This window comes from Centropristis striata, chromosome 12 (genome assembly GCF_030273125.1).
Source record: "Centropristis striata isolate RG_2023a ecotype Rhode Island chromosome 12, C.striata_1.0, whole genome shotgun sequence".
Lineage (NCBI taxonomy): Eukaryota > Metazoa > Chordata > Actinopteri > Perciformes > Serranidae > Centropristis > Centropristis striata.
In genome coordinates, this window is record NC_081528.1 from 14,728,580 (window position 1) to 14,743,826 (window position 15,247).

At 37.9% G+C, this 15,247-nt stretch overlaps 2 protein-coding genes across 4 annotated transcripts; both read left to right on the forward strand.

Annotated features, from left to right (window-relative positions):
- Positions 1 to 324: 324 nt before the first annotated feature.
- On the forward strand, positions 325 to 2,963 carry si:ch211-255i20.3 (transmembrane emp24 domain-containing protein 11). Its single transcript, XM_059345485.1, has 5 exons — positions 325 to 517; positions 963 to 1,054; positions 2,073 to 2,198; positions 2,349 to 2,495; positions 2,618 to 2,963. The coding sequence occupies exons 1-5, from the start codon at positions 388 to 390 to the stop codon at positions 2,765 to 2,767; spliced, it is 645 nt and encodes a 214-aa protein (XP_059201468.1). The 5' UTR covers positions 325 to 387; the 3' UTR covers positions 2,768 to 2,963.
- A 2,069-nt stretch (positions 2,964 to 5,032) lies between these two features.
- LOC131981987 (probable E3 SUMO-protein ligase RNF212) lies at positions 5,033 to 11,543 on the forward strand. 3 transcript variants are annotated; one of them, XM_059346537.1, is made up of 13 exons: positions 5,033 to 5,068; positions 5,715 to 5,831; positions 6,513 to 6,574; positions 6,718 to 6,792; positions 6,968 to 7,024; positions 7,273 to 7,331; positions 7,433 to 7,492; positions 8,042 to 8,106; positions 8,497 to 8,563; positions 9,764 to 9,806; positions 9,995 to 10,049; positions 10,967 to 11,036; positions 11,189 to 11,543. In XM_059346537.1, exons 2-13 carry the CDS (start codon positions 5,723 to 5,725, stop codon positions 11,376 to 11,378), a joined length of 912 nt encoding a protein of 303 aa, XP_059202520.1. In that variant the 5' UTR covers positions 5,033 to 5,068; positions 5,715 to 5,722; the 3' UTR covers positions 11,379 to 11,543. The 3 variants fall into 3 exon arrangements, with proteins under 3 accessions (XP_059202520.1, XP_059202519.1, XP_059202521.1); XM_059346536.1 differs by having other exon boundaries at positions 5,061 to 5,197; XM_059346538.1 differs by lacking the exon at positions 5,033 to 5,068 and adding an exon at positions 5,365 to 5,389.
- Positions 11,544 to 15,247: the final 3,704 nt, after the last annotated feature.

Genomic DNA, 15,247 nt, shown 5'->3' on the forward strand with positions numbered 1-15,247 from the left:
ATTTTAATAGAAAATGCTGCAAGATAGTTACTCTTACTTTCATGTTTGTGTGCTATGATGACACTGTTGGATTATCTGTATCAGTCAGTCCAAGTCACTATCAGCTGCTTTGCTATTGGCTCCCAGTTGAACCAGTCACAAAAAGACCAGAATGTCTCGTCAGATAAAACAGCACCTGTGAGTTTCTCACACTCAGACGGTCTCCCTTATAGCCTCTCACTTCGAATACACGATATAGGATGTGTGTTCAGCTCTAGTTGAACAAAAATACCTCAACCTTGAGTTAGAAATTTCAGCTCTACAAAAAATAAGTCAACTAAAGCTACAGGCCAAACATTTGGTCACCGTCAATTGTATTGTAATTTAATAGCTCATTGTAAACTGAAAATGGGTTTGCGAGGCATTGGCTTCCTCCTTCAGTGTTACCTGATGTTGGCAGCAGCCATGTATTTTGATCTCGGGGAGCAGGAGGAAAAATGCATCATCGAGGAGATTCCTGAAGACATGCTGGTCAGCGGTGAGTCCTGGAGAGAGAATATTCCTCCTGAGTGTCGTTAGTGGCCTCAACAGAGGTAATGAATGTTGAATTAGATTTGGAAAACTGTATTGTGAACTGCCACGTGACTGTTGAATCACACAGTATTATTAAATGTACCTCCATGATTGTGTGTCTCTTATTTCAGCGAGTGCAAAAGCCATTTATGACTCCAAACTGGTCATTACTTGCTGTTTTTGTGAAATGGATTTGTTCTGTGCGTTTGCAACCACAAATAGTCATGGAATTATAAAGAACCTTCAATTTATAGTACAGAGAAGCACTGAACAATCCCAAAATAAAATGCATACTTTCAATCGCCTCTTCATGTTTAATCTAATCTTTACTGCAAATGTTACAAGCTTGACAATGACTTCACTGTGTGATTATATGAATGCACTCATATGAGACTGTATCTTATCTCCAGGATATTTCTTGTTGGAGCCTTGGGATATGAAGGCGTTCTCCAACTCCCCTCACTTTGGTGTCACTGTGACAGTCAGAGACCCAAACCATGAGGTACGGCACTCACAGGAGAGGTTTCTTACAGACCAGGGCCACAAAAACATGCTGAATGGTTTCCCCATTTGAACCAAACCCAAACCCAAATAAGGATGAAAAGCATTTAACACATCGTTACCACTGCACAATTTAATTGATGACAACTACGGCTGCACGATTTTGAAAAAATATATATAATTGCGTTTATTTTAACTGATATTTTAATAGTGATATCATTTATGATTTCGAAGAGAGTGATCATTTTTTGCATGTTTACTCTCAATTTAGCTGAAAAATATATTTAAATGAAATCATGGTTTGTTTGTTTTTTGCGAGAATATCCATTAACAACTTTTCTAAAGTCTAGAAAATAAGGTTTGCAGGCTGGGACACTTTGCAGCGCCACAACACTTAATTCAAGATGGTATTTTGACACATATACTTTGATAAACATTACACCTTTCTGCAATATGGATATTGCACCTGACATTGCACTTTTGCGTTTTTTTGTAAAACTTAAATCAACTGTGCAGTCCTAATGAAAACTTAGAAGACTTACAGCATAACACTTTAGTGTTGTTGTATAATAATATCAGTCTCAAACCCCCACTTCAGCTTTTTGCTTTGAATCTTACAGCTTGCTGAGGTGGATCAATTTTTTAATGGTTCATATACTTTCGTGTGGTTAAATTTACAACATAGGATCATATTTTATGTGCTGATCACAGGTTTAGTTTTTAAAATCTTAAACTTAAAAGTTAACTTCTAACAGTTGTCAAATATCTGAAATGTACAATTATCATGAATGAAAATACCAAGTAAAGTACAAGAATTTCAAATTTGCACTATGCAATTCCAAAAAGAATGGACACCGGAGATGCTACCAGCTTATATCTGATTTCATTTAAAATACTAACCCATCATTTCCACTTCAACACTCAAGCAACCAAAAAAGAACCAAAAGCAACCACATCTGAAATGTGTTGACCCACAGCTGAAGAAATGTTAGCCTAACACTGTATTATCTGGTCTCTAGGTTCTGATGTCCAAACGCTATGGTAAATATGGTAAATTCACCTTCACAGCTCATGCCTCTGGTCAGCACTACCTGTGCTTCCAAACCAACTCCACAAGGTTTGCTGTCTTTGCTGGAGAAAGACTGGTGAGACCTATGGACACAAACACAATATTAATTTAAAACAGAGGAAAACATGCACTTATACATACCACATTACGAAAATATATTGCAAGTCAAGACTTATCAGACATGAAAATATAATAACTCCTCTTTATTCTCTATCATGCTGTACAGAAGCTACACTTGGATGTCCAGATGGGAGAGCACTCGATTGACCCCAACACTGACAAGACCAAAGACAACATGGAGACTCTGGAAAACAGCCTCAGACACCTCATAGATCAGATGATGTACATCACCAGGCAGCAGGAGTACCAAAGGGTAGATACATATTTTACTGCCCAGTCGGCAAACATTGCATCACATGACAGCACATAAAAGTACATTGCTCGGAGGAAAGGGTAGATGTATCTGAATCATTTATATTCCCTCCTCTCATTCAGGAGAAAGAAGAGGTGTTTCGTCAGATCAGTGAGGACACCAACAGTAAAGTGCTACGGTGGGCCATGGTGCAGACCTCTATTCTGCTGTCTGTTGGTTTCTGGCAGATGAAACGACTCAAAGACTTCTTCATCGCTAAGAAGCTGGTCTGATGAAGAACATGTCCTACCCATACTTGTCCAAGTCAAAGTGTATACTGTAGACTGCATATTGTACAACTACAAACACGTTTCTCATTACAGCTTGTGATATATTGGATTCTTAAACTATGCATGGCTGAAAAAACCCACAAACACTTCTTTTAAAATGTTGTTTTTTTGTATAATATTGAAAATGCTGCCAAAACAACAATACTGCTAGCATTTTCTTCAAAAATCGTTTTGTGTTTCTTCTGCTATTCTTCAACTCTGCTGCCCTTGAGACAGCACTGCATTAGGCTTGCATTCACTGTCACATTTTTTGGACCAACAGAATACACTTCTGGGAAAATAAATTAACAAATATTACTGTTTGCCCCCGTTATAAGCAAGTATGCACAATGTTCATCATGACTAGACACAATTGACGATACTAAGGGAAATAATAAAAGTCATTTTAAGATGAATTGATTAGCTATTATTTCCACTTTTTAAACATCAAGCAAAATGTATTAACCCATAACAACCCATGGTGACACCTGTGTAACACTTTAAATCTTTAAGAATCATTAGAATTATTCAGCTTTATGCTTCACCTTAACTCATTAAATCCCTAAATTAGGTATACTCAACACTAGCCTGGCTAACTCAACACCCTGGTGTGGTGGTCATGTGACTGTGACAAGAAGTGACTTCTCCAAAATGTGGCTGTGACTGGAAACAGAAATGTGAAAAAGTAGCTAATTTCAAAAAGCTTATTTTTTGTTAAGAGGTTAACAATTCTAATCCATTAATGTCCTGTATTGCATTTAACTTGTTCTCACCATATTTCCAGAACAAATTAAAGTCACAATTTCGATATATGTTATGGAGATGCAAACAAAAAGGCACATGGTTATTTGTTTGTTTTTTTTTGTTTTTTTTATCTATTCGTATTTTGTTACTTAAAAACAAATCTGAAAAAATAGTTTATTGTTAAACAGCACTATTAATGTCACAATTTTGATAAATGTTGTGGAGATGCAAAGATAAAGGCAAATTTGTGTTTCTGTAAGCAGAAAATGTGTTTTAAAGATATCATAAACATAAATAATGTAACGTATATGTCACATCACAGATCTTTGACATTTAGGGGTAGTATTTAAAAAAAACAAAAAACATCATAAATGTGTTCTATGTGGTCCACTTGGTCTGTGGTATATCCCCCATAATTTTCCTTAAAGGATTATGGGTCTGGATTCTTATGGATTAAAAACAGATATTAAGTCAAACTTACCAGTTACTGATGAAAAGAGCTTTATTTGTATTGTATGACTGTAAACGAGCTAGCCAACGTTAGATGATAGCTTATATTAACGTTAACGGTTTTCTCGGTTAGCTTGCTAACGTTAACTTAGAAAACGCACGCCGTTGAATATACATATAAAATAGCCGTTTGAATATAAATAGGCTGTCGGTTATTTCAGATCACTTTACCAGCAAAGCGGCTGTAATTTGGTAACGAAGTGCAGTTTTAACATACATAAAACTACATTAAAAGTTACGTTAGCATTTTAGCCTCACTGGCAGCGGGATGCCACTGCGGTCAAATGAGTCGCCATTCGTTTCTCCTTAGTCAAACCAGCCGCCCCTATAATGTAGTATTGTGATATTTACGGTAAATTCATTGAAACTGCTCCAAGTGAGCATAAAATGCACTTGGATACTTACTGTACAGTAAAATATTCAAGTGCATTTTATTATGAATTTCCACAGTGAAAAGTCCTGTAAGTTTGTGAGAAGATACCTGAGGTCCTGTAGAATTAACCTGAAGTGGAATTTGTGACAGTCAGTTCAATTTTAATTAATTTTAATATAATACAATATTTACTGTACAGTCGATATCTAAAGGCGCTTTATTTTAAAAATCCACAGTGAACAGTTCTGTGAATAGCATGCAATTAATCTTATTTCCATATTTAATTTAAATATGGAAATAAGATCATTTAGAATAATTTAAATGATATTTGGGCCTGGTTGTGTAACACTTTATTCTGAAAACTGAAAACCGCACGTCCACACAACAAATACATTTTCGGCGCGACGCAATTTGGTTATTTCGCGTGGTGTGTTGATATAGTCAATACTTCATCTCCTCTCTGCAGGTAAGAGTTTTATACTGAAAAAAGTGAGAAAGAATGACAGTAAAGTGTTAAAGCAGGTTCAATGAATTTACCGTAAATATCACAATACGGACGCACTACATTATATAGGGACGGCTAGTTTGACTAAGGAGAAGACTGCTCACTTCACTCGCAGCGGGATGCCGTAGGCAACGTGGGTAACGTAGTAACGGAATCTGCGTGTAACGTTACATTACGTTATTATATAAAGGAGTTAGCAGCGTTACAAAGTTGTTGTAAACTTAAAAGAAATGCAGAAACTTGTTTATAGCACTCAGTGAAGGTGAGATTTGAATTGTTTTAACGTACCACTTAACGTTTGCCAAAGTCGTTCACGCCAAGTCAACAAACTTAAGTCAGTTAGCCTGTTAACTTAGCACTAGCTAATGCTAACCTTATTGGGAGCGTAGCCCAAGTAGACCTTTTATGTTTTTTGTATTCCTAGAAATTATTTTCCTTCGGTCAGATGTTCAATGTAAGGTTGTGTTTCTCTGCGTCAACATATTAAAGTCAAACCACTAACAGCTCACAAGTTACAGTTGTCTGACTTTGACAGCTCCACATTAGCTGGGCGTTTTTAACACAAACTACATTTGAAACTACATTTCTACCTCCGTTCGTGTGTTCGACATTTTGAACTCATCAGTGTCTGACGGTGTTAGTTTGTATCATTTAGACATATGCAAATATTTGTAAATGTCAACACAGGTGTACAGTGTGTTTTATATGTTATATTAAGGGAATAGAGCTGATGAACATGGGGACATCGGGATGAGCTCACCTTGCTTATCTTCTTGCAGGTCTTAAAATGTCTTACTGGATCTGCTGCAATTCCTGCTTCCTTTCCCCCAGCACTGACAGAAAACTGGCTGTCACCACCTGTGGACATGTCATCTGTAGTGTCTGTTATCAGAAAGGTAGCAACATGTCCATGATGCATATTCACTGTTAGTAAAGTTCCGGTGTGTTTAAAAGTTTAGCATCATACCTGCGCTTTAGTACCAGGCAGGTGAAAGTTGTTAAACAGGGACATCTGTTGGAATCCAAGTGATATTGCAGAACTAGTGACTGTTTTAAATAGGGGTACTAAAGCCAGGAGCTTTACCTAAACTTTTCCATGCCGAACCCTCTCAAAAGACATCAATCTTCCACAAGAAATTACAAAGACAGTACAGTACTTGATATTGTTCCCGTCAATTATAATATAACAGCAGAGGGACTGAAATATCTGATTCAGCAGCTATATCCTCAAATGAAACAAGGGTGAAATGGCACAATTCAGAATTGATATGGGATCTCTTGAAGAACTCTTCTGGAGGTCCCTTGGTCCCACTTTGTGAGCCTTTAATCATATTCACAAGCCATGGATCTTTTTCTGATGGGTCTAATCTCAGTCAGGTGTTTGATTATAGTTTAATTCGCTCTGGTTTCCAGGGTTAGACACAGAGTGCTACACTTAATTAATTTCGGGTCCCAGGCGTAAGCACTTTGACACCCCAGTTCCTGTATTCGAATTAGAGGATATATGTCCACCATTCACTATGAGCCTAGCAAGATTATGCATTTTTGTCCATATATAATTGCAACTTTTCTTTCAGGCAATCCAGGCAAGTGTTTAATATGCAATGCCAAATGCCAAGTATCACCTCTCTCTGACAAAGTAAGCATTTTTCTGTTATTTGAATGACATCCTTGGGTGGCTAAAAGGTGCCTAACATCACACATTATAACTTTAGAAACAGACTGATATCAATCAAACAAGCCTTCTATCATTACAAGGCATGTGAAACATCTTTGTTTCAGAGCAGCTCAGAGGTGAAGGCCCTGTTCTCCGACATCAACGTTGTTGCAACCAAACACTTCTCGGAAATCAGCAAAGTTTGGTCATTTTCTATCTCATGAAAAAATATTTTTAAAAACATTCTTGTTAACTGTTCTTATACCAGTTATAAAATGTGGTCTGTCTCAGTCAGTTCAAGATGGTTTGAGTTACTATATATGCCATGTATTTATATAAAGACTTCACATAACCCCTTTTCTTCCCTTCTCTCAGGTTATAATGTTCCAGGCAAGACATCAAAAGAGACTGCTGACCTATTATCAGCAACGGGTGAGATACATCTGGGTTGCTGTTGTTGTGTATGTGTATGACACTTTAAGGCTTCTTTTTTTGTATTTGGTAAGTAATGGGATGTTGTTGTTTTTTAGGTTTAGTGCTATTCCATCACAATCATTTTACAATATAAACCTGTGTTACATAACTTTTTTTCAACACATCAATCATGTTGAAAGAATGATTTAATTAGTTTCCTGTTCTATTCACTGCCTACTGATCTCCAACCATTTTATCAATTACAGAATGAGAAACTAGAAGAGGTACTAGTCAAGATGAAGCAAGAGATGCAGCAGATGGCAAAGTAAGTTAAACCATAAAGCATTTTCACACATATATTTAAACTGCAGTTTGTGAAAAGTTTGGTACCTTTTTGTTATTTATGTAAACTTTTTCCCTTTAAAGAAAGCTGAATGAACAGAGTGCCTACATCGCTAAGCTGGAAAACTCTCTTCAGCATCAGAGGTAGAGAAGATAATCTTGATGAAAGATAATCATCACAATCCTAATTTAATAAAATAAATATTAACCTAAAAGTAGACTAAATGAGGACCTATGGAGGAAATAATTAAATGTTATTCCTCACCTCTCACTAGGTGTCACTCCTGACACATCTACTCCTGCAAAGTCACAACCATTACCAAAACTGAATAACTATAGATGTTTTTGCTTTTGTTTTTTAAGGATAGAAAAGATATCTTTAAAAAAGAATATTTTGAATTGTACTAAATTGCATGTTCTGGTTTAAACATTGATATGCATCCAAAAATAATTTAAACAAATTTCACAGCCTTCATTGTTAGAAAATATTTCGGTGTTCCTCATCAAGCTCAACATTATATGCCTATAATTTAAAAGTACTTGCAAAATCAAAATTCAAACTAAAAGTAGAACTAATGTAACAAAACAGTCTGACCCCGACTCTTATTAAAGATAATTTGCCTGGCTTGTTAGAGGCAGATGCGTCTGTTTTGTTGGAGCTTATTTACCTTGTTTATTATTGTTCTCATGCAGCGCCATAGCTTCATCAGGGCCTCAGATGAGCCACAGCTCCCATAATCCACATGGACATAAATCAGGTAAATCTCATAATGTAATGCCACTGTTAGTTTGGTCATTGGACTGTATTACTGTATTACTCAAAGCGGGGCTGTAAGACCATTTAAGTCGAGTAACAAGTCCAACACAAGTCTAAGTCTGACAAGATGAAGTCAAGACCATGTTCTGATGGCAATTTCCATCCAGCATTCTTCATAGTTGCTCATAGTAAGAGTCAAATGTGATCTAACTTCTTTAATCACTCAGTGCAGTCCTTTGGATTTTGTACATTTTGTGACAGAAAAGAAAGCAATTTAAATTCCCCAAAATGCTGCATTATTTACTGAAATTATGAGTATAACTCCAACCAAAAGCAAAACACTGACTGTTATTACAATATGGTGGATGTTAAAGTTGCGTTTCTTGTTTAGTGTCAGTCCTACAGATCCCATATAACTCCCAAATGTCCCTCTCAAGACACTCCTCAACAACTAATGTGTGAGTATTGTCCCTGTTCACTGTATTTCTGAACATCTTAGCCTACCTTTTATGCTCATCTTTGATATGCAATCTCTTCACCTTCGCTGAGTCTGTTTCTTTTCACTCTGTCCTTCATTACTTTTCACCATATAAGCTAGAGAGAGAGAATGTAGGAGGTATTTCACAATGCAAACAAGCCATATCCTGAGTTCAGCCCCAATGTCTTATGTTAGCTTTAGCTGCTGTATGGCTTTGCCCTGCCCTGCGGTTATCTACACACACACACCTGAATAAGCTAAGCTTTGCTTGGGTTTAGTCAGGATTCCCTATTGGGTTTCCTAGACACCGTTGACACAGGATTGATTGTCTGCTTGAGTTTAATAGTACAAATGTTGTTTTATCTGCTGAGACTTTAGATTCTTCCACTGAGCGACTAGATGACGGACAGCGGATATTAACCCCATTTGCAGTATTACTGCCATGCCTGAAGGGTCAATACAGTTTTGATTTTCAAACTTAATTAATGCTTATAGAGAAATGTAATTTGGAACATAAAGCTGCAGGAGTTTAATAAGAATAATACAGTTTTACTATAGAGTTCTTTTCAAAATATTTAGATTTTAGTGACAAAATTTAATTAAAAATCTGAAAAGTCATGTCTTGTAAAGTCAATGAAATTCATTCACAGAAGCCCCAATCCTCTCAATATCTTGCAGTTTTGAACAAATGCATAATGTTTTCAGTCAAATAATCTCTTTAGCAGACAATTATAATATATAATATTGAATAAACAACTCAAGTCTTCTCCTAGTTTTTCCTTGAAACCAATTTATACAGAAAATAATGAAATGTTTAAACTGTTCAAATACTTCTTGAGGACTGGAAATGATGTGCATTATTATGAGTTTGTAAAGTAAAAATCAGTGTAAAAGCAAGGAATTATCTCACTCTAGTGTAGTGCATTTTTAATGATCAATTTCCGCTCTGTTCTACATCACATTTTAATAATTTACTGCAAAGTCTGTGGGGGAATTGGTTTTGCATTCTTCTCAAAGTAAAAATCAGTATTTCCTTAATTGAATATCTGTCTTTGCATTTAAACTATAAATGTTATATGCTGTAGACGTTTGGCTTGTTATGAAAAAGTTCAGGCACCACTGCAGTGCTCAGCCAACTGAACCCAACAGGACTAATGAAGCATCCTCTTATGTCTTGCAGCACTGAAAACATGGACGTGGATGAAAGGAGTCTGTTCAGGAAAGTAAGTGTTATTATTTCACCTGCAGTAACCTTCCATTTCTGCTATACAGTTTGTGTAATGTAATGTGTGAGCCTGTCAGGATCATGCAGCATCTTGACATTTACTTCAAGACTTTAAAGAAAGAAGTAGTGCAAAACAAGCAAATAGAAAGTGATGATTTGTGTTTTTTCTCTCCCTGTGTTTTTAAGCCAAACACCGTCCCCAGACTGTCATTAATCAGTCCGCCACAAGATGGACGAATGGGTAAGCACTTTACTCTACCTGTCAGAAAAAGAAAGAACTGTTCATGTCAAATTAAACTCATAAGCTTTGATCTGCTTTGGGGATTTCTCTGCGCCATAACTGTGTTAAGGCATATCAGTAAAAGCAGGGTTAGAGGTTTGACACACTTGCTTAATCTATTTACAAGCACAGCTCTAAAGGGACTTCACACATGTTATGCTACCTAGGATATAACACAATAAGTCTCTCTGCCAAATGTATTCATCTAAAGTTGCATATAAACAAGATTAACACAGACATAATTGCACTATAATCAGCTCATAAAAGCATCTTTCAACCTTCTCTGGGGATTATGGACTCCACGGTTGACCACCCACAGCGATTAAACCAATACAGATGCTGGCTGTTGTTTTGTTTAGGATTACTCCTACTGAGCTCCTTCTCTTTGATTATGTAATTTAGTCCCTTAAAGGATTTGACCTCCATTGTGGCAGATAAATCAGGTGACAGCCTTCAAATGTCATTAGGATTGTGCAGATCCTCACAAAATCTGAGCGAGTGTTTGGTTAAATAAATAGTGCATTAAAGGAAATCATAATATCTAACCACTGGCAGCAGATTTTTTGTGCACAGATAACTGAATGTATTGTTATTATAAGATAAGGATATTCTAGAGACGTGTTCATGCTGTAGGTGTATACCTCTGTTGGGTAGCAACATATAAGTTTGTGTGAAAATTGTGAGATACTAATTATTGTGGAAGATGATTCACCCATTTATCTTGTCGTCTTGGAGGATTTTCCAAATGAGGCATGCAGCACACATAAGCCTATAATGACCCAGAAATATCTCAGGCATTTTTAAAATCATTATGAGCCATTCTAACTGTATGACCGGTGTTAAAGATTAACGTTGGATCTCTACGGTGTTATGTTTAGGCACCATCCCTCACAGGTCGTCCCATCCGAACAAGATAGCCAACCATTCAACTCACTCAGCCACAGTCAGGTGACTCATTTCATTCATTAAAGACATCAGAATAAAGGCAGATTAATGCGGATTGATTCTTTTACATACTTTCAAAAGCTGGTTAATCATGTTGCTTTAAGTGTAAATATGAGGTAACTGTTCCTATTTTAAGAATTTATAATCTCTCCCAGTCGGTTTCAAGGATCTCCGGTGACGCCAGAGGTTTCTTTCGGTCAGAGTTCTGGATGGAAGTCTCCCATCTTCAGACCTCACACCACCTTCAGACACTCCATGTCCTCGCTGGTCTGCCCTCCTCCTGAACAAACACATGCTGTCATAAACTGTCATGAAGCCTTTAGAGGAAATACACCTGGCCACTGACGTGTATATGAAGGTATTTGTGTCTCACGGCCTAAGTCACCAAAGTTTGTGTGTTTTAACGACCTTGGATTCACTGGTGAAATTAAATGTATTCGTCTTGTATTTTACTGTACACCGATGACTAAACTCAAATTCTCAGATCATTAAAGTGAGGAAATAATGACATGAGTTTGTCTGCTTTTAAATGAAATCTGGTGTTCAGTAGCTGGGGTGTGGTCACAGGTCTGGGTATCCACTAGAGTTAGCGTTGTTTAGCTGTGTTGTTTTAATAGTGAATTACCTTCACTAATCCAGCAAAGAGACCTACACGCCTCAACCCACAGAGCCTCAAGCCGTTGGCACAATTTGATGTCCTGCTCACTCTGCTGTACCAGCACCTGTTCGATTTATGAAGATAAACTGGGATTATGTTTGTCCATTTACTAGATTCTACAAGACATCATGGTTGACAGACAAATGCTGCAGTAACATCAAGAAAGCCCTTTAGGCAGCAATGAAGTTAAAGCAACAGGGAACTTTAAATTGTGGTTGATTTTTGGCGCCCCCTGTGGACATTTTAAGAAACTGGAAATTCTTTCAGGGCAGACACATTTTTCAACATATTAAAAATAGGGACAGCACACAGCAAAAAAAAAAAGCACACTGTAATAAATGCATTTAAAAGTATTTGTTGCATTAGTCTCACAGACACCTGCTGTAGAAACAATGAAGTATAAGTATTTATTAAGTTTGACTGTGGGGTAAAAAGTTCAACCAACACTTTCAACATCCCAGACAAATGTGCAAATTGATTTAACTGACAAATAATTAATTATTAATCTAACACATAACTGCATATTATCTAAATTGCTCAAGATTTAAGGTGACTAAGAAAAACAACCATGTTTTCAGTTATGGCAACCAATAGCTGATGCCATTCATAGATGGACATATTTAAGAACATTTAAGATTGGTTTTTAATCCTGGTCTGCCGTGAATTGTTTTGTCTGATTTTCCAGGGAATTGGACCCAGTGACAGAATTAGGACTAACTTTATCGATATATAAAGTTAGATTATATAGATATATAGCCAATCTTCTAAACAATGGTGACATTTGCATACATAGCTCATATAGAGGCATCAGTATTCAATTGAAATTGTTTCATAACCAGTTAAAAACTCTTTGTAGTTGCTTTAACCACCGTCAACAATAGTCTCCACACTCCTGGCCCGCTGCTTGAAACTCCAGTAACATGACTCGTGATTTCACCCTCAAATCTTGTTACAAAACAGCTGCAAGTGAAGGCAAAGCAAAGTGTATCCATATAGAAACATGATATCAACTGAAGTCATCATAGGGAAAAAGCCTATGCGGTGAAGCGGGAGGCGAGGACGGCCAGATGTGTTCAGACAGGTCGAATCTCTCTTTGTCGACCTGCGTTTCTGCCTCTATTGTCCCCGCTTGTCAGGGTGTTGAATGGTGTCTATTGAAGAAGGCTCAGGTGTGACTCTGTGTGTGTGTTCTGGGTTTGTACACGCTATATTCAGGCACTTACTAGCATGTGACTGTGAGTGTGTGTGTGTGAGTGTGTGTGTGTGTGAAGTTAAAGGGTATTGTACAGAGTCAGTAGGCCTGATCCTCCTCTGCGCTCCAGTGGGATTTGAGGTCGTTTCCTGTTTTTTAAGGTCCACTTAGAGAGAAATGGCTCCCCGGGGCAGACTAAGCTGTCATGGTGTCACACTCTGACAGGGAGAAGACTAAATCAGAATAATCTCTCCCTCATGCCCACACACACACACACACACACACAGGGCCATCTCTTGTGCTTTACCTCTCACACTTACAGTAAAAATGTTTCACTTTTAAAATAAAGTCACACATACTCTCAGGACATCTCCTGCTCCTTCTTTATCTCTCTTCCCTCTCTTACTTTCTCCTCTGCACACACTCTCAAACACACACACACACCCCTGCATGCCTCCAGGCTGTACAAATGAGCCCTGCCACTTCAGAGAGCTAAAGAAAACTATTCTGATGTCAGTGGTAATTATTCAGCAGCGTGTTCCCACAGCTTGTCCACCCCTCCCTCCCTCTCTCTCTCTCTCTTTCTCTCTCTACCTCCCTGTTGGTCTCTCCATCTCTATCTCCATCTTTCTGTGTGTGAAAGAGAAGCTTCTCTCTTAATCTGATCCAGATTTCACACTTTGTCACTCAGTATTTCACTCTTGTACCTTTCTGTGCTTTAAGTGTAATCCCCTCTAGGCAAGACACGACATGAACTAAATGATTTCACACTGGAGCTATTTGTCTTCCTGAGGTGTTCCTGTGTAGTCCTACAGTGTGCAATCACCTTTAGGTTAAAAAAACAACAACTGAGAAATCTGTATTTTTATTTCTATTTATTTGTATTTTTATCTTTTTACAGTAGCTGAATTATTTTTGCCTCTTTTCATGTAGAGCTGGATTATATATACTGTATATGTATATCAATATTTACATCTCATCATCAATTTTCAGTTTTATTGTGATAATATGATCCTGTTGTGTCATTTACATGGATGGATATATCATTTTTATTTGAATAAATAGTTGTTTAAGTAGAATGTAAAACAGTAGAACAGTGTTTTATTATTTTATAGCTGGTTTTGCATACATTTTCCAAACCATAACGTACAGTAGATTGAGCTCACAAAAATCTATATTATTTATATAAATTTCAGAAAAATCTACCAGTCTTAGCTGATACTTAGCTTCATAAAGTGAAACCATTTCTTGTGCAGATGACTCATGTATAGAAAATATGTAAGTAAATTGGAGTAGCTATATGCTGCACTGACGGGACATCAAATGGATCGGCCTGTAGGTGGCACTATAGTCTATCACAGCCCTGTATATATCATGATAGCTGCACTATGCATTCCTCTGCTGTGTGTGAAGGCCTTTGGACCACAGCTGCCCCTGATAGGGATCTACAGGATGAGGAAGGGACGCTCAGGAGGTCACACACACACACACACACACACACACACACTTCTGTTCACATCTGCTGCTTTTGAAGCGGGTGGAAAGGATGACATCGAGGAATTGTTGGACACACAAGGAAAGCAGTTCTGTTGCATTTAAGCAGCGGAAGAGAGCTGAATAGGGGCGGTTTATCAGTCAAAGAGGAACAGGTGAGGATGGGCGACCTGGACCACTCGCTTTTTGTTTAATACACACACATGCACGTGTACATACACACACGCAGGCATCCCACATGTTAAGGCGGGCTGGCTGTTGCCTTTGAAGGGGCCCGGCCTCCTCCAACTGTCCTATGCATGCTTGAGTGATGTCAGCACGGCTGTGGAAAGATTCCTTTCCTGTCAGATTCACACACATACACACACACACACACACACACACACACCAAACTTCCTTATCACACAAAATCTTTCCTCACACACCAACTTGCCTTGCATTTTTTTTTTTACTAATTTCTCAAACAAATACACAAATGCACGCTGTTTCTTGCATAACACACACTGACTCTGACTTTCTTGCTCTCTTTTTTTCTCTTAGGCACTCTCTCTCACACACACACAGACACACACTTGGCAGGATGTGCGGGGAGAAAAAGGGGCCGAAAGACAACACCGAGATTAGGAGGCTTTTGTCACGGCTCTGTGGCAGACTTTAAAGGCCTTGGCTCCCTTCCCCTCTGCCAGATTTCTTTCTTTTCTCACCCTGTCTGTCCACATCCCTCTCTTTTCACGGGGGGAAGATAAACATTTGGTACAGAGGGAGAGACGGGGAAAGGGAGGAAGGGTGGAAGGGAGGGATGGGTGGAAGAAGGATGGAAGCCGCCTGTTGCCCCCTTTTAGCCTCTTTTTTGTGTTTTTGTTTTCCTAG